The following is a 26,875-nucleotide window of genomic DNA, read 5'->3' as shown; positions in this document are numbered from 1 at the left end:
TTTCCAGGATTGTGGGACTTGTGTAGACTAATAGCCACGCAGGTCAGGGAGAGCCAGTGTGGTATAGTAGAGTGGAGGACTAGGACCCTGGGCGACTCAAGGTTCAAATCCCCACTTCTACCATGGAAGCTCACTGGATAACCTTGGGCCCATCACAAACTCTAATTCCTGGCCTACCTCACAAGGTTGTTGTGAGAGAATGGATGGGAGAACAATGTGCTAAGTCACTTTGAGTCCCAACTGTGGGGAGAAAAGCAGGATATAAACAAACAAACAAAAATAAATAAATGCGTACATGTATTTGACACAGAGGAGGCAGACGGGGGTATAGTTGCCCCCACTCTTCTGACAGTGGAGTTATACTTGCATAAGAGTGAGGAGCAATTTTGCAGCCCCCCCCCCCAACCACATTTAGTCTATGCAGGTCCTGTGACCCCCATGAATCATCTTTTCTGGAATCAAGATGAGATTGTCGGTGAGAGGAAAAGGCACCAAACATCTGTGCTGCCAGAGATTACTGGATCCAACACACTGTATAGCTGCATAGTCTGTGAAGCACGCTTTCCAAACTATCTATTCCTATTGATTTCACTGTGCATATGAAACTGACTCATTGCAAACACGTTTCATTTTGTAAAATGCACAGAACAATTTTATGCATCATCATATTATTTCTCTGAATACAGCATACTGAAACTAGCTGTTTAGCCAGTTAACAAAAACAACCTGTCTGGTTAAAATGCCATGAATACCTTTAGACTAATATCTGTCCAATAGATTCTGTTGTCAGACACGTCAAAATCAAGAGCAGAAGCTTCTTTGACACCAGTAAGAGGAATAGCTACGTCGTTATTGTTTGTTTCAAGAGAAATCCTATGAATGGCCGCTCTGCTGGTGAAGACAAGGAAGGCTTCCGGAATAATGCAAGTCTTCATATCACTAAGCAACTCCAACCCAATGGGGCAGGCACATCTGCACTCCTGAGGTGTGAAGAAACACAGGTGGCTGCACCCTCCATTGTTCTGAGCACACAAATTTGTTCCTGGAAAATAAAGCAGTCCTTTGAAGAAAAATGTTCTGGCTAGGATGGGATTATGTTCACCAAGGACATTGGGGTAGGGTTAGAAGAGAACATAATCACGCCAAAGTGCCCAAAACAGACCCTATCGCAGTACAAATTTGTCTTGAGCATTATTCTGAATGACAGAAAGTCCCTCCCCCGCCCAATATAAGTCCCTCCCCCGCCCAACCGATATTTATATCACTCATGCTTGACTGCTGGTACTGAGCAGCAGCTAAAGCATGAGTCCTACGAACTCTATGATCACTTCACTCTGTAGTGGTGAAGCATGAATTTATGCTGAAGTGTTAAGACAGGGGGTGGACAGCAATGAGAAATACACTGTACTAGAGACTAGGAAGCTCCATTTCATTATATTGCTTTGTTTATAATCAGAATCAGACTTTATTTGTAGTCATAGACCATCAAATATCCCAAAAAATTGTAATTAAATATATACATAAATAGTTATGACCTGGTAAAAAGATAAAGATGAAGTGGAGATTGAAAAACTGAAATAAAGGGATAAAATCCTCCAAAGTATACATAAAATAGTAGAGATTCTAATTATAGATTGGCTATTCTAGAGCCTTAAGTGCATTTTGTCTTATTTTAGTTGCCAGCCAGGCAAATCTAGCCATACTAACAGATAAATTTGGTATTGTGTCTGACAAAAGGAGCTGTAGACGGTGTTTTCTGAGAGGTCTGGGACAATCCACAAACAAGGGAATCAGAGGGCCTGATCGTATATGGCTTTGTTTCTAAGCCACCTCTCAAGATTCTGCTCATATTCTCCTGTCTGCTACCTGAGCATTTAATACTGCATCATCATGGATAAAGACGTTGACAAGACTGTGAGCAACAGACAATATCCATAAGGAAATGCTGATATAGCAAGCAGGATAAGCGCAGACTGAAGGTTGACCAGACTAGAAACTGAAGGTAATAAAAAAGAAATAATGTAACAAGACCCCAATTAGGGGGTAAAACTATTGTCTCTTTGTGGGAGCAAGGAGTTGGAGAGGCATGAGCTCAGCTGAAGAAAAACAGGAGACAAGATTTCATAAGTATACAGTGTGGAACTTTCTACTTGCAGACAAGAAGGGTGTGAACGATTGCTCCTTTCAGACATCATAATTAAACCGAAAGCCTTCCTAGACATAACAATAGGTCAAAAGCGCATAATGGGATTTGAAGCAAATAATTCATGCATTTTGCCATGAAGAGGTCAGAAAGAGGGGATATGAATTTAATGTTTTTAAAAAATCACATTCTCTTATTTGCAAGAATGCACTACAAAATATTCATGTTTTACCTCAGAACATACCTAGGTAGCATGGAAAAGAAAAGAAAAAATTGTCAGTGCTCTTCAGCACTCCTCTGAAAAACTACTACCTTATAAAGTCAAAAAATCTACAACTAAAACTGTGCAATTGTTTTGGTCACAGATTGAGCGGGGATGAAGTGGCATCTTATCCAGTCTATTTGTAACAACCCAAAGGAATGGGCATACAGTAAGGTTGGGGGAAAGGTTGATAGTACTACTCCCAACAATAGATCCCCAAATCACAGGAGAGCAGAATGACAGCCCACCCCCCGCTTCCTTCCATATGACCCAAATCGCATGCTTTCCATCTTCTACTGCTAGTGAAAATCAACAGCTGCAGAGAGCAGCACAGAGGCACAAGCCTTTGCCCAAATTACATATCTTAATGGCTGAAGATTAAGCAAGTTACTGGCCACTTGCTTTCCTTAAGCCAAGTAAGAGTATCATGGTTCAGGGCTGGAGGGAGCTTGTTCACCTTTCCCCTTCAATCCCATACCTATCATAGAAGAGTCTCAACTGATTTAGGATAATCACAGATTCAGACCATGCACAGCCAAGAAACCTGGTATCAGATCCTGAGAGCTCCTGAACACAGCAGTAACATCCCTAGGTCCTTTCATTTATGTGATAGGAGAAGAGCAAAACAAACCATTTCCTTTCTTTTTCCTTTCCTTTGTTGCTTGAGCAGCAAAAATAGTTATAACTAGGGTTGTGCAAAAAAAAATCAGTAAATTTCAGGTTCAGATTTATTCGGACTGATTTTTTTTTTTTTTTGGTAAACCTGGAAAAAGCCAAATACCCATACTGGTAAAGAAAGGTGTATTCAGCTTTATTTCTGGGTTTACTGGAAAAATTCGGGCCCATTTTAGTCTATGGGGATTTTTTTCAAAGCTTCTGAGGGGGCATTTTCCCACAGAGTTCCCAAATTTTCAGGGTAGCTTCAAGGGACTCTGCTTGCATGAACCCTGAACTTTGGTGAAGACTGGGTCAAGGGGGCCATTTTTATGGGGTTCCGAAGGGGTTCTTCCCCCCCCCCATAGAAAAGCATAGTAAAGTTTACAGTGCTTTTCTATGGAGAAGGGGGTCAACCCCTTGGACCCCATAAAATGGACCCCCTAACCTAAACTTTACCAAACTTTAGGGTTCATGCAAGGAGAGTCCCTTGCAGCTACACTGCGAATTGGGTGACTCCACCTCAAAAAATGCCTCCCACAGGAGAATTTTAAAAGCACCTACTTTTCATATTCTGTAATATTTCATATTTTGACTGCTTGATGGTATGCCAATAAAGGTATTGAAATTTGAATTTGTAATGGCTGCTTGCTCACGAAAGAATCACGCGAACGCTCAGTTTCCCATGAATGCTTGCAATGGGCTATAACTGTGCAAAATTTGGGAACTGTGCAAAATTTGGGGGAGGCCTTTCAAAAAAAAAAAAGGCCTCCCCCAGAGCTCATTAAAAAATTACTATAGGAAATAGCCTGGGGAAATCTGAAGCCAAAAAAAGCTGAATACCTATTCAGCTGATTTGGCGAATGGCTATCTGACTTTGGCTTTATTCCCAGTTTCAATATTTGGGTTAAATTAAACCCGAAAAAAGCCGAAAAGGCCTTTTTTGGGTTTATTTTCAGTTCGGGTTTATTGATATGCATAGCCCCAGTTATAACTTAAAGGATGAAAGGACTGGAAAATATTGGCTATAAATGAAGTCATTTGGGGTTTTTTTTTATCACATAGTAAAAATCTGAAGCAGCCAAGACTGAAAATTCAGAATGACAAGCTAAAAAGGGGGTAATAAAAAGAGCTCTGAGATCCTCATAAAGTGGACACTCAAGAAGAATATGAAAAGAGGTATCAGTCTTAGCTAAAGGGAATGGACCAAGTAGTTCAGAATACGGAATATTCACAATCCTACCCAGGTAAACCTGAGAAGGATCAGCATTTAACCTAACCAGACAGAAGGTCTTGGCTTGTTGAGGGATAGTCAAATAATATGCATATGTCAGACTTTTTTTGGGAAGGGAAATACCAAAATATTGAGAAGAGCAAACACAACATGCTCTAAATCTAGTACTCTGATAGTTAAGGTTCATAATAAGTTTCCTAACCAGAGTATAAATCTTGTTTTTCAAAACAAACCCTAATCTCCATATTCTGCTTACTCCCCCCTATCCCTTTTAATTTCTTCATAGGCACTCAGTTTTAAGCCACAATTCAGAAAAGAATAATTTGGATAGTTTAACCATGAAGATCTGTCTATTAATGTAGCAAAATCTAAGGTTCTGATATTTAGTAAAAGGAAAAGAAGGAAAATCTTTAGATGGCATATAGCAGGCCTATCTATGGAACAGGTTATTCCATTCAAATACTTGGGAATCCATTTTGACGCATCCTTCACATGGAAATCACATATGGACCTGGTGGGGAATAATGCTTTGAAAGCCGGGAGGAGAATTGTAAAATACTTTTATACAGCAGGAGGCAAATTTGTCCCCTCGGCTTTAAAGGTATATAATGCCAAGGTCTCACATCAGTTTTTGTAAGGTGTGGAAATTTGGATTGGTGCTGTCTCTGAGAGAGTGGGCTGCATTCAGCATAACTTTTCCCAATTCTTACTGGCTACTCTTAGATGTGTCTCGGGCATAGCGTTGAGAGATGAATTGGGTAAATCATCAATGGAGGCTAAGGCATGGATAAAAGCATTCCTTTGGAAAGTTAAGATCTTAAAATCTGTGGGGAGGCCTACTTTACTTGGACTTGTACAGGCAGATGCTCACATTCGCCAATGGGATTATTTATTGGAAAAGAAAATGAAATGTCTAGGAATTACAAATGACACGGTAAAGTCTACAGATACTAAAGAAATAATTAGGCTAATCAAAATGCAAGTAAAGGAATTGGACTCTAACGGTACATTTGTTAGAGCTCGCAGGGTTTGTTCGGCTTCTTTTTTGGGTATCGCCCTTCCGATGCAACTGCTGAAATATTTCTATCACCTGACAATGCCAAAACTCAGAAGAGCTTTTACTTTGGCAAGAATGAATGCTCTTCCTTCGGCAGTTTTGGAGGGCAGATATTAAAAAGTGCCATAGTCAAACAGAACATGTAGATGCTCACATAAAGTTGAAACTATAGAACATATGATCATGGAGTGTCATATATTTAATGAGCTGAGGGCTAGTTTAATTAATCCTTTGTTTTAAAATATGGAAAGGTCCAATGAGGCATCTGGCAGTACGAGGGCGCAGGTGACATGGCTACTATCAGATACAAACGATTCTGTTACTCTGTGGCAAAATTTATAGGGGCAATAATTAAATACCAAAAGAACAACACTAAATAAGGCATTTTTATTCCTTTATTTCTGCTCAAGACTATAGCTTTATGAGCAGTACTAGAGAGATAGAATTTGGATAATTGGTAGCTCTCTGAACACTTTCCAGGAAGACTAACATAGGTGTGATTTTTCCATTTAGCAGTTTGTTAAACATTCAAGATCGTTTCCTGTAACAAGGGTAGACAGACACTAACACTTTGTAACAAAAACAGTTTTGAAACACAGTGCGAATTAATTTCAGGTTCCCTTTTGCTTACCAACTGCTTTGGTGACGCTTACTGCTTTAAGGCCCATCAAGTCTGGCAACTGATCGATGATTATGTCCCTACTTGCTCGGATTTTATGAACTCTTTCAATGCTTCGCCTCTGCCAGTCTGTCCAATAGATGTAGTCTCCGAGTAAAGTAAACCCAAATATATGTGGAAGCTTATCTTCTATAAGAGTTTTTCTCATGGTGCCATCCATGTTTATTACCTGCAGGTGTGAAAAGAAAACATTCCAGATTGTAATGACAGTTTGGAGGAACATAAGAATTTACATGCTGAAGAAACCTAAGGTCCACACGTAGTGTTACTCTGTTTACAGAAGCACTTGCCCAGATCCTACTGGAAGGTCTACAAGCAAGACATGAAACAGACTGCCTGCTCTCCCCAGTACGTGACACCCAGATGGCTCTGTACACAGAGGTTCTATTTAGCTAAAAGAGTTTAATAGCAATTCAGAACTTATCCTCTACTTATTTGTCTAATCCTTTTAAAAGCCACCAAGGTTTGCTGCCATCACTGTACCTTGTATCAGAATCTTCTATACATTAGCTGTGCACCGAGTACAGTTACTACTTCCCTTTATTAGTCTAGAACTCACTTCCAATAAATTTCGTAAGATGAACACGATTTGGCCACGTTAATCCATTATTATATCCAGGTTACGAAGGATCTGAAGAAGTGAGTTTTGATAAGTATTTAAGGTGCTACTGGACTCTTGCTCTTTTCTACATCCAGGTTAGATTACTTCAATACACTGTAAGAGCGGCTGCCTCTGAATACTGTCCATAAACTTGAATTTGTTCAAAATGTGACACTGAGGATGCTGTTGGAGATTGCATATTGGGATTATCGCTCTCGTACTGAACAACCTGTATTGACTGCCTACCTGCTTCCCAGAACAGTTCAAAGTTCATTTAGCAATCTGTGCCCTGCTCTTCTTCCCAGTGAGGACCCAAGTAGCTTACAAACATTCTCCCCTCTTCCATTTTATTCTCACAACATCTCTACCAGGTAGGCTAGGGTGAGAGAGTGTGACTGGCCCAAGGTTACCCAGCAAGATTCCATAGCAGAGTGAGAATTTGAACCTGGGTCTCCCAGATCCTAATTCAGCACTCACACTACTACGCAAGCCTGGCTTGCTAGTCTTTACCTTTGAAGGCCTACAAGGCTTGGGTCCAGGGTACTGAAGGATAACCTCCTCCCATACTTTCAATTGAAATCTTTGTCCTACACCTTGTTCCCTGTGCCCCTGTCCAAAGAGGCAAGACATATAACAACCAGAGGGGGCTTTTTTGGTGGTGGCATCCTACTTATGAAACTGTTTTCTTTTGGAGGTCTGCTAAGTGCCTACAGTTATTATTTAAGCACCAGCTCAAAAGATTTGTATTTGCTATGGGTTTTTAACTAAGGTCCCTCTCACCTTTCTGTTGGCTATTTTAGCATGTTACTATGAACTTCTGTGTCTTGCATTATTTTACATTTTCTCTGTATGATAATTTTGATTGTGTTTTTATGGACTGTGCAAGATTCCTATGTTGATTTATTATTAGATGATAGGCTGTATTGTTTTACTATTAAATTGGTTTGTTATTGTTTTAATGTAATTGTTCTCTTTGATGATATTGCTGTGAATCATCTCAAGGGCTTCTCCTGGAGTGGCGACTTTTACATCCTAACCAGCCCCCAAAACAAAAACACCCCCAAATCTCGCTTTGTGCCGGCTATAATTCTGCCTTTAAACTTTGGGTTCAGAGACATACGTAGCAAAAAACTTAAAAAAAAGTGTGATTTCTGTCAAATAGGTTAACATGTCCAAGCAAAATTTAAATCACTCTCTAAGATAAAAGCCTAAGGTAGTTGTTGCTGGCTCTCCTCTTATCTCCTAGAAAGGCACACTAGGGTTAGCTTTGGGAACAGTGACTCTGGACTCCAAGGAGGCCAACATCTGTCTATGTCAATCATATACTTCACTTATCAAGAGGACTAGGGGTGGCAATTCTAGAAAAAACCTCCTCAGCAGTGAGACCAAAACTCTGGAACTCCCTCCCCAGAGAGATCTGTCTGACTCCCTCTATCGGTATCTTTCACCAGCAGGTGAAGACATTTTTTTTTCATCTGGCATACCCCCAATAACAGTTACTGGAACTCCTCCTAGTTTTGTTTATGTGTTTAATTGAATTATTTTATAATTTCAATTGTATTTTAATTGCTTAAATGTTTAATTTTTTTAAAATGTATGCTGCCTTGTGGAACCTGATCAGGTAGGTCAAATCAAATCCCATTATATTTTCAGCCAAGTGAGAAATCCCAACATGATTTCACTGTATCAGGTGCTTATTCTTCTTGCAAGCAATCAAGCAACAAATAGTGAAAGATTTCACGCTACCCTGATTTTCTTATGCTTTAAATGGATTTTCAATCTAGAAGTAAATCAGTATTAAGTAGAATAACTGTGCAACAGACTACCACCTTAACTATCAATGAATTAAAACTCAAATCCTTGTAGGATTCCCAACATATGGAAAATAGTATATACTTAACACAACTTCTGCATGGAAAATAGTATATATTTAACACAACTAGAGAATCTCTTCTTCCCATATGGTAATAAGGGTTTAGACTGATGCTTAATCTTTATTACATTTCTGTTACTTCTACAAATCTAAGTTACTCTGTCATCTTTTCTGACTTTTACGTGTAACGTTATTCCTGCTTTTCAACCTGTCTTCACTTGTCACTTTCAGTCTCTTAATTTCATGAATCACTATGTTTTGAGTACCATAGCAGCAGAACCAAACAAGAAAACATATACAACTAATAGTGCCATCATAAACAGAGTGACACCCTTCGGAGTCCATTTAAGTCAGTAGGCTTATTAGGGTGTAACTCTGCTTAGCGTTGCACTGTACTATGTCTAAAACCATCTGCTCTTATAGGATTGTAGGACAATATAGCACATAACTGGCATCCACATCTCTCCCTGCCGTTTCTACCCTTTTTATCCTTAATACTGTTTGTTCTTTCTTTCCAGCCTTGCAAGTGGCACATGTTTATGGTACACTCTTTCCCCTCCCTGGACCATAAATTATATGTAAAAAAAAGACTTAAAGTTGAAAGAAAATTCCAAAAGATGAAGTTATCGAGCCACTAGAAAAAACAGGCAGCTGTGTTTAAAGCCCAGTCTAGGCTTTCAGTTATGCATTCGGCAGCTGAAGTAAAGCCACCTTTCATTACAGCTTAAGGATAAGACAGATTTCTCTCTTTCTGCAGGGGTTTTAGGGCAAAACATGAATAAGGTGAGCAGAACCGATATTCTTTTTTTAAAAAAACTATCCTGACTATCCCTGTGAAATGGCAACAAAAATCTGAGTATTATTCAAAGTTACATTATCTTTTTCTTTTCAACTTTAGCTCATGGGCTGCATTCAGACACTAGGAACAACAGTTTGGGATTTAGGACATAATCTGCACTTGGCACATACACACAATGGACTTATACAGATATGTGAGTTATCAGTAAGGAGTTACCTGTAATGCAGTGTTATAAATACAACATCAGTTGCTTCACAGCCAGACATGCTCTTATTTGGCAAAACGGCATATTAAAAGCATCAGCAGAGAAAAAGAGGGGAGAGCGGGCCCAACAGAGCTTCAAGAAAGCAAAACACATGGGATCTCCTAAAGGCACTTTGAAAGCCTGTGCCGCAGCAGAAATATTCTAGCAGTGTTTGACCTTACCACAAGTATCTTCCCAAGTATCTGTACTATATTTCACTCCAACATGGAAACTCACATGAGGTATGCTATATAAAGACTACTTGTGGGGGGGGGGAAACTTGTGAATTAATGTGGACACAACTTAAATGCTTATAAAAAGTAACTTGATAGGGATTAATAATCAGTCTGTTGCTCCAGGCAAATGAGGATTTATTCCGGAAGAGCATGTTAACATAACCTATCACTAAAATTCTGTGCACCATAGTACCTGCCTGTAGAAGGTAAGCTTCTTTGGATCTAGTAAGTGTTTTGTACTCAACATCAAGGCCAAGTATTCATTACATTTCTTCACTGCTGGAAAAAAGCATGCATTTCTTTTAAAAGTTGCCTTAGAGAAGGTAAATTCCATGTCAAGTTTTTCTGGGAATGGAGAAATGGCAACATACTGAACAAGTATGCTCCATTTGATTTTCAAAATGAGCACCAGCGTAGTCTGATTTACCCAAATATAGCTTGATGTTTCAGGCATTCACTAAATGCAGTGTAGCTTCTTCTCAAGTAGACTTTGCAACATTCTGCATTAGCGAAACACTTCTAGAAAGACTTTTGATAAAGAAGAAGTGGACCAAGTGATGTAATATCTTTTATTGAGCTAGTTATGTAGCAGCAAATGTTGGGGTTATGTGAAGCTTCTCTGCATACTGAAGTGATGAAAGCATTGCTTGCCTGGTTACTGTTTGCTAGCAAAATGTCATGCCTCACATCTCTACTTAAACTTTCCCAGGAAATGGAAATTTACATCTGGGATTTATACATGAAGCGGATAACTTATACTGAGACCACTGCTCCATCAAAGTTGGTAATGTCCACTCTGACTGGCAGTGGCTCTCCAAGGACTAAGATAGAGGTCATTCACATCCTCTACTATCTGATCCTTTTAACTGGAGATGTTGGGGACAGAACCTGGTATCTTCTACAGGTAAAGAAGATACATCACCACAAAGCCAGAGATAATTATACCTGAGAAGGCTGAAAGAGAAAGGCTTACTGATGGATCAGTGGTCAATTTCAGGGAGACTGCCAAGTGCCTGCAGGTTGCAGTCATTATGCTGGAGTAGACAGAGTTGGATTTGATCATAAAAAGCACTTATATTCTTAAGCAATGCACAGTATCACTTTGTATAGATCAGTTATGTTTTGGATGTTATGCAGTTAATTTAGCACACACTGGGAAATCACAGAAGACTGGTACAGCTTCTCTACATACACACACATGCACAGCACGCTGATTCATAGCATGGGGAGGGAGAGCGGCCCGAGCATGCAGGCCCCACCCACCCACTGTCTTTCTGCAACTGTCTGGTCCTCTGCAGAGTGTGGTTGCATTTATTTATTTCCTCACATTTATATCCCGCTCTCATTCCCGGCAAGCCAGGCTCAGAGCATGAAGGAAGTGGCCCCTTCCCCAGGATCAGCAACATTCTGGAAGCAGAGTCGCTCATCATGGGAAGGGGCTGTATGCACGGTTACTTCCTCTGTATGGCTGCCCTTTACAAATGACCAGGCAACTCTGCAGAGGCAAGGGGTGGGGCCCAACACATTCATGCCTGCTCTCCTTCCCTGGGCAGGAAGTCAACGAGCTGGGTGGATCATCTGTACCAGGCTACAGACGCCAGCAAAAAGAAAAGTGTAGATCTTGAAGACTGAAGTCAGGCAACACCTGGAATAAAGTGACGGTAACACAGAAAACAATAGCAAATTGCTTATGTGAGAATGCTAAAGTTCAGACTCCACTTTAAAGTCAACTTTGAACTCTGACTGCATTTTCAGAAAAACATGTACAAGTTTGAACTTATTTTGAGGCAATCTTCGCAACCTACTGTGGATTGCATTAAAAGCCTATGTTCAAGCAACATAATTACTGTAACAAATCATTTTGTAATTGAGATTAACACCATTCAAAACAGGACTTGATTGACATGCCACAGAAAAAGAGCCTAATACCTGTGGTAAAGACATTTAAACCCCCAAATGCTTAGTTAGCAGTAAATATATCCTATGGGATAGATCACTTACAACACTTTGCTGCTCCCCACTGAAACCCCTTCTGCCCTCCCCAAATAGTTATTCCTGGGGGTTGTGGGATTCTTGGGCATAGTGCAGAATGAGGTAGAGCAGAGTGAAGTGCACAAGGCTACAGCCAAAAGGAGGAAATCAGTAGAAATCCCTCCCCCAATAATTTGTGTCACTTCTTGCCCTGTTCATGGAAGAGTCTAGAGGGGTGACTTCTGCCAATCCCTACCACCTTGGCAACATGACCCCCAGGAGCAGCTTTTCAGAAGGCAAAGGAGACTGCAGTGGGGAAATGGAAGATCTTTGCTGTAAACTCAATCCATACTGTACAGAACCCACCCTTCTGAGAATTTAAATCTTGGAATATAGAAACGTAAATTTGAAAGAGAAATCCATGAACACAAGAATTATGAGCACTGTGAAAGGATGGAAACTGTGCAGAAATGGAGTATACAGCGATGACCAAATTCAAGCATTAATTGACCATGGATTGGAGCGCCAATAGCTAAAACAGGGAATCTTGTTGAAAAGGTAATGAACTGAATTACAGGTACCGTATATACTCGCGTATAAGCCGAGTTTTTCAGCCCAAAAAAAGGGCTGAAAAAAGCCAACTCGGCTTATACGCGGGTCAATACGGTAGGCGAGGGGAGGGGGGAGGAGGGAGGAGGGATAGAGGGAGGGGGGAACTTACCGCCGCTCCGGCCGCCATCCCGCACGCCTTCTCTGTGGCCTGGGAGAGGCCTGCAGGGCCTGCCTGAGTGCAGGCAGGCCCCGCCGCCCCCCGCCGCCCCCCACGCCTTCTCTGCGGCCTGGGAGAGGCCTGCAGGGCCTGCCTGAGTGCAGGCAGGCCCCGCCGCCCCCCGCCGCCCCCCACGCCTTCTCTGCGGCCTGGGAGAGGCCTGCAGGGCCTGCCTGAGTGCAGGCAGGCCCCGCCGCCCCCCGCCGCCCCCCACGCCTTCTCTGCGGCCTGGGAGAGGCCTGCAGGGCCTGCCTGAGTGCAGGCAGGCCCCGCCGCCCCCCCGCGCCTTCTCTGCGGCCTGGGAGAGGCCTGCAGGGCCTGCCTGAGTGCAGGCAGGCCCCGCCCCCCCGCCCCCCCCCGCGCCTTCTCTGCGGCCTGGGAGAGGCTGCAGGGCCTGCCTGAGTGCAGGCAGGCCCCGCCCCCCCCCCGCCCCCCCGCGCCTTCTCTGCGGCCTGGGAGAGGCCTGCAGGGCCTGCCTGCGCTCAGGCAGGGCCCCGCTGCCGCCTCCGGCCTGCATGCCTTCCCTGCCGCCACCTCCAGCTGATCAGCGGGCCTCGTCCTCCCGGTGAGTAAGGGGTTCAGGGGCTCTTCTCCCTCCCCCGTAGGGTGGCGCTGGGGTCAGGGTGGGTGTGGAGGGCCCGGGAGGGGGTGGCACTGGGGTCGGGGTGGGTCTGGAGGGCCCGGGAGGCCGGGCGGGAGGGCGACCTGGGGCAGGGGCATTGTGTAAGCCGACCCTCGGCTTATACATGGGTGCCTAATTTTTCCCCATTTTGGGGGTAAAATTAGGCACCTCGGCTTATACGTGGGTCGGCTTATACATGAGTATATATGGTATTGATTTTGCCCTGATTTTTTCTGTTAAACTGAGTTTTCAATCACCAAAGGAATCAAGTATACCAAAGCTTACCAAGTGCTTTAACATAGTATCCACACAACTGGAAGTAGGAAGGAAGACAAAATATGATTACGAGGCTACCTGAATCCAATGCCTGGTCTACGTATGAAACAGACTGAGGTGGTAGTACAGACTGTACCATTTCAGGCTGTTTGTGAAGTTTTAGCAAAGCCCACTTTTGCAGTAGCTGCAGGAAGGCGTGCATATAAGGAGAACATTAAAAATAAATATGCTCCACCTACATGATGAACTCTACCACCTTATTTCCAACTTATTTAGCTTCATAAGTACCTTCTTCCTACAACATTACCACTGCACAGTGTAAGCAGAGTACTCATTTGAAGAGGGTACTCTTGACTCTATAGGCCAAAGAGATATATATAGATCTGGCACTTCAGACAAAATTAAATTGCATTTGAATGTTCATTTGAAGTTCACACAGAAAGTGTATCCCTCTGCTGTTCTATCAAGAGTTTTCTAAATTTGTTTTCAGAAGAGAACTAAAAAAAGCAGAGTTTTAGTCCTCATCATTTACACTCCCATCCTGCAAATTCCTACACAATGTGCTCTCCAGCACATATGGAATGCATTGTGAACAGACAATTCACCAGCTGTGGTGGCAACTGTGAACCACAACACTGTTTTAAAACAAGGAACATAAATCCCCATTTCTGCGTAATTATACTAATAAACCACAAACATAACCATAACAAAAATGTACTCTGCACTTTTTCCTTTCCTTGAGATAATCAGCTGAAGAGAAACCTTAATTTCATGGCAAGCTTGTGTCGAGTGAGGCATACTTGGGGTCTCTGATGCCATTTAAAACACAGTCTGAAATTAAACCACAATTATTTTAGGACTTGTTTCTCATATATCCCCAATGTATTTCAACACTCCAAATCAAACCCTAATTTATGGTAGAATTTTTTCCTCTGACAGACTTTTAATATCTACAGCATGTTCACTGATGTGTGGCTTGCTTCTCCGCCACCTAAAGATCAGGCCTGCAAGAACAACATGACTTTAGGATTAGCTGCACAACCCATAACAGACATGGGTAACTGCTCCCACTAAGAGTTTGATGGATATCCCATTGAAACAAAACCTAAGATGAACAAAAATACTGTCTAGTACCAAGGAACTTCCTTGGAAAATCACAGTGGGTTGGACATTCATAGTTTATTGTATGCTTTACTTATGCCTTATTTATACAATATGATTTGGACAATATTTTCCTTTCTCAAAATCAAAGAGAGGAGTTAATTTGCATCCATGCTGCACCAAGTCTGACTAGACAAAGACATGATGGTTGTTAGCACAACCACATCTGTCAGCACTGCCCATCCATATCAGTGGTATGTTTGGAAGTATCTGGAAGGTAGACTACAACTACTTGTGATTGACCACTAATCCAAATAAAATTGAAGCCATGAGTTCAAAAGCATGGATTTACACCGTAAAATTATAAGGAAAGTTGTTACAGACTTAGAAACACAGATGTAGTAACATGGAGTCTAAAATTTTCCTCTGTTTTACCCAGATGAAGAATTTAACCAATTAGTCAGGGTTCCAAGGTATCAGATCTAACTCCCAGCCTAATGCCACCCATTGACAATGATGAACCATCCATCAGTTCACTACAATGCCTTGAGTCAGAGGGCATGTTTTCCCAACTATATCCTAGATTACAGCCTGCTTACTTTATTGCATAAGGGCACTATGGAGAACTGAGCCCTATCATGTTCTGGTTCCTGGTCATATTAGAGACAGAGCAGAAGCCAGGACTTTTAATGTAATTTTATATGATACTTGCTTTGCAGGGTAGTTGGATACATTACATTGCTTTGCCAAATGCTGATAACACATCATGATCTTGCTACCTTTCCAAAATACCATGTAAAGATGCGTCTCATTAAATATTTAATCAACCAGGAAAAGCCTTTAGGCTCAAGACTGCAGCAGACTTTATGATAAGTTGTTTTTTTAAAATAATGATGAATAAATGTTTATTACTGCTATGCACTTTTCTTCATTGAGTTTTCATCTTTACCATTACATAAAACTGTTTTCCTTGCTGTTTCTCAGATATGCGAGAAAAAATGAAAACATGAGGAAAAATAAAAACAAAGTTCATTTCCCAGCCTGTTAATTTCAAATCATTTTTATCTGTTTGCTTACATTTAAAGAAGACCTAAATACAAACACAAATATCACCATGTTTAGTGCATTAGCCAGCTAGGGACAGAAATAACACCTGTCCCATTCCACAGTGCAATCCTAAAGAGAGTTACTCCAGTCTAAGCCCATTCATTTCAATGGGCTTAGACTGGAGTGACTCTCTTTAAGAATGCACTATTCAACTCTATATTAGGAGCAGTACAACTGAGTCCAAAGAAAGGGGGGGATGAAAGGCATTTGTCATTTTACTAGCAGCGATTCACATGTCTGTCGGACATGAAAAGGCTATTTTATACATTTGCTCCATTTGCACTTTTACAGAATCACTCAGTAATTTCACTTGCTCTGTTCTGCTACCATTGTCTGAAATTGCTAGTTAGTCTATTCTAGATACCTTCTGCCTGTGCACTTCGAGAGACCGTTATATTGGATATTATGCATGGGTCATGACTGTTAGATGCCCTTTTGGTATCTCAGGTACAAATCAGTTGTGCTGCTTCCTAACACATCTTGAAGAGTTAGATTCAGCTGCTCCATTCTAGGGATCATCAGTTGGACCTCAGAAGCTCTAAAATGTAAGCTAACTCAATTCCTTTAAAATTGGTTAAATGAATTGAGAAAATGATAAAACAATTGCCCAATAAAATAGAAGTAATGCCCATTTCTAGCCTATACTAGGCTCCAAAAATAAAAGATAAAGCATTCCGCATTCACGCCTTAGCTTTTTACAACAACCAAGGACATGCTAGGATGCAACCTCACCTCTGGAATCCTATGGTTAGATCAAGAGTAAGGTATGAACCTTTGAAGAAAAGGATACAAATTACTCTTGCTTCTTTCCTCTTTTTAAAGGCAGGATGTGTCATGCTTAAGAATACTGGTAGAGCAATCCTTCTGGCTTAAGCAGCAAAATGTATGCGTTACATTTTAAAAAATGGGAGACAACAGCTTCATGACAAGGCATACCAAATTTAGACAATTTTACTGTCGTAATTATAATGGTTTAATAGCTAAGTTTAGAGAAGCATGCCAAGCCCAATACTAGAAAATTCCCTGTGGGCATTCAAGACACAAAAACATTTATGCAACGTTAAATCCATGATATCAAGGACTTAATTTGTTTTAACTGAATTGGACTACAGCCTTCATCATAACAGGGTTCAATTAAACTTTGCCATCTTCATTGTATACATTTCTAAGCATTCTCCTGGAATAGTCTTTCCAGAGCAGCTAATACTAATTCATTTTACATATATTTCACGAAGTGTCCACAGACTATAAGTTCCCAGCGGAATACCATATTCCGAATATGACAGTCTACAAACACACACACACACACACACACACACACACACCTTTCAGTTTTAAAATACTCCTGAAGCCAAGCCTCTGGCAATGCAGCAAATAGCAAGAATTAGCAGCCCTGCTGTCAAGTTCACAGTGACAATTTACCTGATGCATACAACAAACTTCTATTTCCATTCCTGTACTGCCTTGCCAATATAGATGTATGTTTTCAGGAAGGAAAGACTTATCTCTACATCTGGCACTAAAAAACAATAACAGAACAGCAAACTAGCATGTCACCATGTGTAAAGGTGCCCACCAACAGAATCAGAGCAGGAGATACTACATTATGTTTTGCAGAGAGGACTATTAGTCCATCCTCTCTAAAGCCATCATGGCCCTCAACCTCAACGAGGCCCCTGAGCCTGACGAGGTATTCTAAGAAGGATCAATTATGCATCTCATTTTCTCTCCCCTGAACCCCTTTCCAACTCCTCTGGACAACAACTTCTACAATACTTATGATTGTAAGTTTTCATATATATCAAACACACACACACACATCAGGGACTTTCATTGCCTACAGCTATATAAGTACAAATATGCTTGCCAAATATTTGGAAAGATGTTAAGTAATGCCCTCATTTAAACTCAAGACCTGCAGCTCATAAATACTAAAGCAGAGATTTGTGTATTTTAGTCCATGTAATGAATGTCTTGAGATTGCACCTGTAGATAGAAAACTGGTTTTATTTATCCATTTAAGAGATGGCTTTAAGGATTCATGCTCAGGAAAACTAAATACCTTTTGCAACTTAAACATTAGCTGACAACCCTCCCCACACTAATCTATCGACATGAGGTTGTCTTTAAGGTTTCCTTTCACCATTCCTGAGCTAAACAGAATATTCAGTTGAGTTGTATTTGTCTGATTTAGATCAATCTAGTAACTGGTGTACACTAAGCACACACATACAGACTATGGATAGAGAAAAAGTAGAGTGGCCTAAACTCGAGTGGTCTAAAATTGTAGCATTTGGGATGTATGCTCTACCTGTAGCCATCTATCAATCTATATAGCTACAGACAGAGACGTACATCCCAAATGCTTAACATTTTCACAAAACCCAAGGCTGGTAGTAGGCAATAACATGGTGCGTTGACGTGGCCCATGGGCTCTTAAGAACACTGAGAATGCTAAATCTTAGTGGCATTTGTTAACACTTTCTCTCAACACTCCCCTCATCCTAGATTAAATATATTTTGCCCACAATTCTATTCTTATTGCTCCCAACTTGTGCCTGGATCCCAGCTAAATTTGCCCTCCTAGTTGCAGCCTGGGTGAAAATCCATAGTGACATACAGAACACTTCTATTAATGTTGGAATAAGAGAGAACGGCCTGAAACGTATGTATAGATGGTACTATACCACAGATAGAATCTGTAAAATGACAAAGACTGCATATAATATACATTGGTGCTGTTTGCAGGCAATAGGATCAGTTTTGTAAGCATGGTGGGATTGCCTAGCAGTAAAGAACTGCAAAGGCACCCTTTAGTCCAATGTGATATAGTTAGGTCAGGTGGAGAAAAATTTGGAAAGGAAATATAGATATACGTTAAGAAATTTAATAGTGGCAGCTGCATTACTCTTAGCTAAATATTGGATGCAAAAGACACCACCACCGGTGGAGATTTGGTTCAGAAAATGTTGATTCAACATGCTGATCACAATGTAAAAATAAGGGGAAAGAAGATATGCAAAGTGAACTTGTTCAAAGATGGAGACTTTTTATTGTTTACTGGAATACAGTGAACCCAGAGGACAATGTAAAATTAGAGAGAATCATGTGTGCAGATAGATGGGCTGATACATGGAAATCCAAGATGTTGTTTCAGGTCTATCTATGTTATTTATATAGCTAAATGGTTAAGGTATTTCTTTGCATGGACACTTTGTATTTTTCTAAAAGAAAAAAGGAAGCTAGATGAGATAGCTTCACTTAGTGATTTTCATAGATGACTGGGGATTTGATCCTAGGTCTCCCCATCCTACCTCATTCTAGTTACTACACTATACTCACTGTAATAACACTACCTATTACCAGACAACTTTCCAAGCTGATGCCTAACTGGAAGGACATTGTGCTTCTCACATCTGATGGTGTTCAACTAGCTCTTACTAACTCAGTGAAGAGCCATGGGGTTATACTGACCCCAGCATGATTACTGGAGAAACAAGATAACACATCCACAAAAAGAAACATCTATGCCCACTTTGACTACCTGCACGCGTCAACTGATATGTAACCTCTCAACACAAAGATCCTACCTTCTGGCTGTTATTGTTTGCTATTAGTCACCAATCAACTGTATCACTATATCTTTATTGACCTTTATACGGTCATATCAGCAACCTGAACAGAAACTTCAACGCAAAAAAAAGAAGCCTGTGTAAATACTGACACATCGGTATAAATATGGTAATATATCCATCAACTAGAATGCGATGATCTGCAGCAGTTCAGCAATACGCACCATTCAGTGCTAGCCCAACAGTAGCAGGTACGCCTTGACTACTACATTGAACTATAAGACTCCAAGATGGGAAATAAACTGCTTAAAGGAAACGGTTCAACTCCCAACATGCGGTGTTTTAAGTGTGTTCCCACCCCACTACGTTAAAGGGATTCCACAGCAGACTCACATCTAATTTGGCCATTACTGAGCCTGCATTAGGGCCTGTTACTTGCCTGATATACAGTGGACACAAGCTGGTGTCCTACTAACAATTCATACCAACGGAAACTGCAGCATAACCTTTAAATAAATTATAAACAAATATTTGCCTAGGTTGAGATGCATCTGTTGCTGAGATAAGTGCTTCATCACAATTGACCTCTTTATGCTTGAATTTCAGTGACTGGACAATGGTGTTGCCATCCAGCATTTTATATTTAAGAACTGCTGTTCAACTGTCTGTAAATGGCTGCCATTGGCACCAAAATCTGAAGAGCTGTCTATCATCTTAAACTGAAGTATATTTTATTCTTTTCAACACATACTTCTGTTTCTCTGTTTCATATGTTTTACAATTACAGCTGACTAGGTTACAAGAACACTTCGTTATATTTAAACTTATTACCTTGGCTACACGTCTGGAGACCACAAAACAGCCTGGGTATGTCTAACAACATTCAGATGGAGCATTAACCAAGCCAGGCGCAAAGGATGACAATTAGCTTTTGTCAAATGTGTTTCTCCCCACTTCTTTGAACTCCACATCTTTGTACTTGCAGCAAAAAAAACACTAAACTAAACATGAACATTCATCTCTGATAGCACCCAGAAAACCATGCACCAATTTAGAGAAAAGCCTTATAAAATTTCTGCTTTAGGCTAGCTTAAGATCCTCCACTAACACCATAGCAAGGAAAGCATCTTAATCCCCTCGTTACCAAGCAAGTTCCATATGGCATTCCTAGTAATGGGAAATGTCACACAGAAAAGGAGAGGGAAATGTATTATGCAGCAGCCCTGGGAGCAGAATGTTAGTTTAAGAGCAACAACAGGATGCAGTCCTTTTTCCTCTTCAAAATGGCACTAATGGGATAGAGGCTACTTTCAGCACAGAGATACAATGCATGCAACATCTTTTATCTAACAACACTTCACAAATGTATTTATGGACTGAAAAAATGCACAATATGTAATTTGCATATTAGTGCAAGGAAATCTTACACTGACTTCAAAGTAAGTAATTATTAACCTTTCAACATCTAAACTTCAAAATACAATCCAGAAACCCAGATAGCAATATATTCACACTCAGATCAGGCTACCAAAGTTGTGAGAATCAGACCCAAAGATAGCAATTAATATTGTTTGAAGAAAATAATGGTATGCTTAGGTAACTGCGTACACTAGTTTTTTTGTGCAGCAAGACTTCCATTATAAATCTGCCTTTGCTCTTCATTTAAACCCTTTTGAGACATCAGATCAAGGGTCAGTTGATATGGAGCAGGGGGCAGGGCAGAGAGCAGGGCAGCAACATCAGGCCTCCTGTCTATGCTCATCCAGTAGACTGTGTGAACAGACCTTACACACATGCCACCACTGCAACCCCTCCTTGCCTCTCCTCCCCTCCCCCTCAAATCTTCCTAAAATGTGACAATTACTAAGAGGAACTGGTAATGGGAACAATCCCAATAACTTAAAACCCATCAATTTAAATTCAGATTTAATCAAAGTAACTGCAGCACTGCCATTTAATGATTCACATCCAAATGACTGCAACTTTACGCAATTAGGAAAAGATGGCAAACGAGCCAGAATAGTTTAAATGTGTTCGTGTATGCAATTTTAAATAAATTAACGTGTTTTAACAATTGTGTTGGTACGTAAATATTAGTTTACATTTAACAAATTCTGTAGTATACTTTTATATTTTTGCAAGTTAGCATTAAATAATAAAGGGAATTAAATTATATTTAAAAGTACAGACATTTTAGGTACAGGCATTTCTATTTATAATCAAGTTCTCAAGGAACATTTTGAGAAATAATTAGTACCATATTAAGCCATTCTTTTGTAAAGATTAAAATACCCAGAGGATATTCACAAAACGTGTAGATATAGCAGCAACCATGAAGAACAAGAGATTTTTGGGGGGGGGGGGGTACATGTAGCTACTGTAGACAAGATTGAAGTTGTGATCAACTGAAGGGAAATTCTACAGCTATGAATGGATGACAAACACTTGTAAAGCAAGTAATGGACAAAGTCACCAGAGACAAAGCAAGATGAAAACTGACAAAGAATTCAATGTCTTCAATGGTTCACAACAGGCTCCCAAGGGAAAGTCAGAAAGGGAAAAGGCAGCAGGACTACCTATAGGAACTGTCAAAGCAAAAAGGCAGCAGGGGTCCATGTTAGGTGAAGGAAGTCTTACAATAAAAGGTGACAAGCAAAACATATGGAGCATCACACTGGAATCAGCATGTGGATAGACAGTGATTGCAATCATAAAAGCCAAGAGATGACCAATTATGAAGAAAAGAGGTATTGCAACCCCTTTAACATTTCCATCCACCAATATTCAATGGGGAGGGGAAATCAAACTAAGAGAAGTTCAGAACAACTGAAAGCCACTTATTTCTTGTGGCACATGTATAAAATATTTTTTTTTATTTAAATTTTTAAATGTGTTTTCTCCATTGTTTCTTCCTACACACTGGAATGTGGCAGCTTCTATATTAATTCCTAATGAAAGAAATTCCTACAAGTCTTCAGAATAACTAGTTTTTGAAAAGGCTGTAATTGGTTGTAAGTTGCTGACTATAAACAACAGTAAAACCACCATGAAAAACTGGGATGCAAATACTCAAACTATTTCTCAGTGGTTCTTGTAGGTTATCCAGGTTGTGTGACCATGGTCACACAGCCCGGATAACCTACAAGAACCGATGAACTCTGACCGTGAAAGCCTTCGACAATATATTTCTCAGTGCTTTGAATGCACAGATTACAGTAAAAAAAAGTATGCAGGTGTTAGAAGAAAGTCTCTACCTAGAAATAGTGATGCAAAAGTTTTTAAAAATGCCTGCTCAGGCGGATGATTTATTGGCCTCTTACACTCATGTAGTCCCATCAAAGCCAATGGAACAGCACTACTCAGTGAGTAACACCCCCTTCTCCATCTCACGGATTCTTTATGGGGGGGGGGGAAACAAAAGAGAAAAAATCTGACAAGCTATTTGCATAAGTGCACAACACAGGGGATTTCTGAGCATTCATAATGACCAAATCAACCAAACAAATTGCCTAAAGAACTGCAACAGTAAGCCATTGGAGTTCTTGTGTCGGCAACTTCAGAAGTCCATTGGGAGAACTGAATCCTTTATTATAACAATAATAATTAAAAAATCAATCACAATTCTTGTCCTGTCTCTCGAAACCTGAAAAAACCTGTGTGCCACTAATTTAGCCTTCTTACTAAAGAATGAATACAAGATAAAAAAGGAGCCGACAGATGGAATACTGCCAGAAGAAAGCTTTCAGGAGCAAAATGGAAAGAGAACCATGTTTGTTCTGCATTCAGAATTGTACATGGAACGGCACTGATGAGATGGCATATCTGGCTAGAGGTCTAAGAATATACATTTATCAGAGAAACAATGCTCCTGTTAATAATAAATTTGAGATTAATGTATTCTAACCAGAGGTGCAAGGAGAATTCCTGAGTAATTCAACTGCCACATGGAAAGAACAAAGTTCTCTTTCAAAAGTCACCCTTTACTGGGAAGGGTGCTTCATAGCAGGGAAATAGACAGCTCCTGGCTTTCTATTTATAGTCATTCAGGCAGTGAATAGTTTCATTCCAAATGCCACAAGGCATACATGCAACCTTTTATTCCAGGGGCCTGATTTGTGTTTCATTTCATAAAGTCCAGGGCTATGAAGACAAAAGGAACTTTTAAGGGCACAATAGAAAATCGGAGGGAACAAACTGCTTTAAACATTTAAAACTAGACTCTCACCTATTAGAATTAGATTGGGGGAAACCCTAAAACTTCCTATGAAGTTTTTTAAAATGCAGCTTTACAACTGCATGTGTTTTTGCTCATTAACAGCAAATACTAGTGCTTTGCAATTTAAACAAATTTGGGGGGGAGAAGCAAAAGGGAGGAAGGGGGAGATGCAAGCATTTCAATTAGCTGGCTTTGAAGGACCCTTCTGAATGAGAAAGACAGAACACACTTGTCAAATGCAAGTTCAAGTGAAAGCCACTTCTGCCAATGAAGTGCGCAGATGGCTGTGGGGGTTCCGCTGAACCTTAGCTGGGCCCCCATTATGTCTTTATTGCCCACAAAAAAGGCAAGGGTCACCTACAGTTTAGAATAAGTTAGCTTCCTTTCCCACAGGATGACTCTAGTCAATCAAAGTAGGGAGGGAAGTTTTCCCTTTTGAGTGACTGCTGTCTCATCAGGGCAAGGAATGCTTTTAAGAAGCTGAATACACACTTTAAAAAATAATTCCCACCACTGCAGACTCCAGTTCAACTTCCAACTGGCCCAAGTATTTCTATGAGAATAAATGCAGAGAGAAACAGGCTGCTGACATAGCCTTGCTGGCCAATATAGCAAAAACTTTCTCCCATCTGGGAGGTTGAAAATGTAGCCCTGTTACTCACCGAGAGGGCTCTTTCCGCTCCAAGGTAAAAGGGGCATCTTGAAGCTTGGGTTTTCCCGCCCTTTGCTCAGGGAGGCAGGACTAAAAACTTCTCATTTCCTGTCTCCTGGGCGGGAAAGCCTGTAGCTTTCACTTTTCCAAGAAGCCGGTTGCTAGAGACAGGAATAAAAAACTAGAGAAGACAAACATGATAACCACAACCAAAAAACTTGGTACGGAACATTTCAACATTTAACATCCTATCCACACAAACAAGACGAACTACTTGGTGTGGCAGGGAAATAAGAACCAGAGGGTGAACTACCCTGAAGGCTAACAGCCCTACGGTAAACAGTGGGCTGAGGTTTCTTTTTTGCATGTGCTGTAGATAACCCTTCCTAAGGGAAGGAGTGACTTTTGAAGGGGAATGTAGTGTATGAACTGAATAAGCCCAGGTTAACTAAAACCTGCCCCTCTAAGCCAGGGGTGGGGCAAGATGCCCCTTTTACCTCGGAGCGGAAAGAGCCCTCTCGGTGAGTAACAGGGCTACATTCCCGCTCCAGGCAAAAGGGGCATCTTGAAGCTTGGGATGTCCAAGAGCAAATTGTATCCCGGGTGGGAATTAGTTTTCCCCTTCCTCTACCACATGCTGCAAAATTCTTCTTCTGAATGCCGCATCTGCCGAAGCGTAGGCGTTAATGCGGTAATGTTTCACAAAGGTGGAGTTAGAAGCCCATGTGGCAGCTCTGCAAATCTCGTCGACCGACGCTTGTCTGTTTGCCGCTGCTGAAGTGGCGGCACTACGGACCGAATGGGCTGTGATGCCTACTGGTATCGAAAGTTTGCTTTGTTGGTAAGCCTCAGAAATGCAGCGCTTGATTGCTCGACTTAAGGAAGGCCTTGATAATCTGCGACCCTTATTTGGGGGTGAAACAGAAATTAAAAGATAGTCTGTCGTCCTAAAAGATGCTGTCCTGTTGATGTATGTTTTTATAGCTCTGCGGATGTCAAGAGTGTGCCATGATTTCTCTTTGGGGTTAGTAGGATTCAGACAGAAGGAAGGAAGGTATATTTCTTGCTTTCTGCGGAAGGTAGAATTGACTTTTGGGGTAAAGGCCGGGTCGGTTCTAAGTACCACCTTGTCCCTCTGGAACAGACACAGTTCTTTCCTGATTGAAAGAGCCCCCAACTCTGAAATTCTCCTAGCAGCTGTAAGGAAGATAGTCTTCATTCCCAGATACTGAAGCTGTGCCTCTCTTAAAGGTTCAAATGGTGGTCTCGTGAGTGCTCGAAGCACTAGGCCGAGGTTCCAGGAGGGGAACCGATGGATTGGAGTAGAATGTGTTTGGGCTACTCCTTTAAGAAAAGCTTTAACTTGCGGATGGCTTGCCAGGGTGTAACCGTCTAGAGAAGGAACTACTGTGGCTATGGCCAACACTCGTTTGCGCAAAGTATTTGTTCTTAGGCCCAGTAGAACTCCATCCTGTAAGAAGGTCAGCAAGGATGGGAGATCCACGTTGAGGGGATCTGTATGTTTGTGCCTGCACCACCTGACAAAAGTTCTCCAGGTGTACTCATATATCCTCCGCGTAGAAGGGCGTCTGACTTCGAGTATGGTGTTGATCACTTCCTCACTCAATCGCAACTGGCGTAGCCTTAGCCTCTCAATGTCCACACGTTGAGCTTGAACCAAGCTGAGTTGGGGTGAGTGATGGGTCCCTGATGTAGCAAGTTGGGGAAATTCGGGAGCCGCCAGGGCCTCCGAATGGACATTGTCATCAGGTCCGCGTACCAAGGCCGACGAGGCCAGTCCGGAGCGACCAGAACCACCAGGGCCTTTTCCAGCTGAATCTTTCTGAGTACCCTTGGGAGTATGGGAAGTGCAGGAAAGGCAAACAGAATACCTGGTGGCCACGGGACTAGTAGAGCATCTATTTGTTCCGCGCTTGGATGGTAGAAGCGGGAGAAAAATCTGGGGAGTTGTCGATTCTGATCCGATGCAAATAGGTCCACCTGCAGTGGACCCGACTTCTGGTTGATCAGTTGGAAGGCTTGATGACAAAGAGCCCACTCCCCCTCGTCTAGTGTCTGACGGCTGAGCCAATCTGCCTGTACATTCCGCAGTCCTTGAATGTGTTCTGCTTGGATGTGGAGAAGGTTATTCTCTGCCCACCTGAGGATCTTTTCTGCTTCCTGGTGCAGCGTGGACGACCGGGACCCACCCTGCTTGTTGAGGTGGGCCTTCGTTGCTATGTTGTCCGTCCGAATGAGGATGTGTTGGAATTGAATGCGACTGCAGAAACGGAGTAATGCCAGGTACACAGCTCTTAGTTCCAGAAGGTTTATGTGATGTTTTTGCTCCTCCCGGGACCAGGTACCCTGGATCAGTTCCTTTCCTAAGGTGGCCCCCCACCCTTGGAGGGAAGCATCGGTGAATATCTGCGTTGGTTCTGGCAGGATGAACAACTTGCCTTTCCGGAGGTTTGACGTGTGGCTCCACCATTTGAGACTTGTCCTTGTTACCTGGTTCAGGGGAATGATTTTGTTGACCTTCTTGGTGATACAGGCCTGGTGAGGTCTCAGAAGCCACTGTAGCAGTCTTGCGTGGAGGCGGGCCCAAGGCACGGCTGGGATGTAAGAGATCATTAGACCCTGGAGACTTGCTAGAGTAAGAAGACGTGAGCTTTGTGACGTGGACAGTTGTTTTGCAAAAAGAGATACCTTGGATACTTTGTCCTCGGGGAGGATGATGGTGTCTTTGGCCGTGTTGATGATGACCCCTAGGTGCAGTAGAGTCTGCGAGGGCTGAAGGAAACTCT

At 41.6% G+C, this 26,875-nt stretch overlaps 1 protein-coding gene across 1 annotated transcript in view; it reads right to left on the bottom strand.

The window, feature by feature from the left end:
* The window catches only part of LRP5 (LDL receptor related protein 5), a 150,830-nt gene that overhangs the window by 29,679 nt on the left and 94,276 nt on the right, over window positions 1-26,875 (bottom strand). The window contains exons 8-9 of the mRNA XM_056851004.1: window positions 5,982-6,198; window positions 753-1,042 (exon numbers count right to left, since the gene is read on the bottom strand). Of these exons, the coding sequence (XP_056706982.1) occupies window positions 753-1,042; window positions 5,982-6,198 (507 nt within the window). The remainder of the gene's footprint in view (window positions 1-752; window positions 1,043-5,981; window positions 6,199-26,875) is intronic.

This window comes from Euleptes europaea, chromosome 6 (assembly GCF_029931775.1).
Source record: "Euleptes europaea isolate rEulEur1 chromosome 6, rEulEur1.hap1, whole genome shotgun sequence".
NCBI lineage: Eukaryota > Metazoa > Chordata > Lepidosauria > Squamata > Sphaerodactylidae > Euleptes > Euleptes europaea.
Note: the sequence above shows the minus strand (reverse complement) of the source record. Positions and strands in the feature narration are given on the sequence as shown.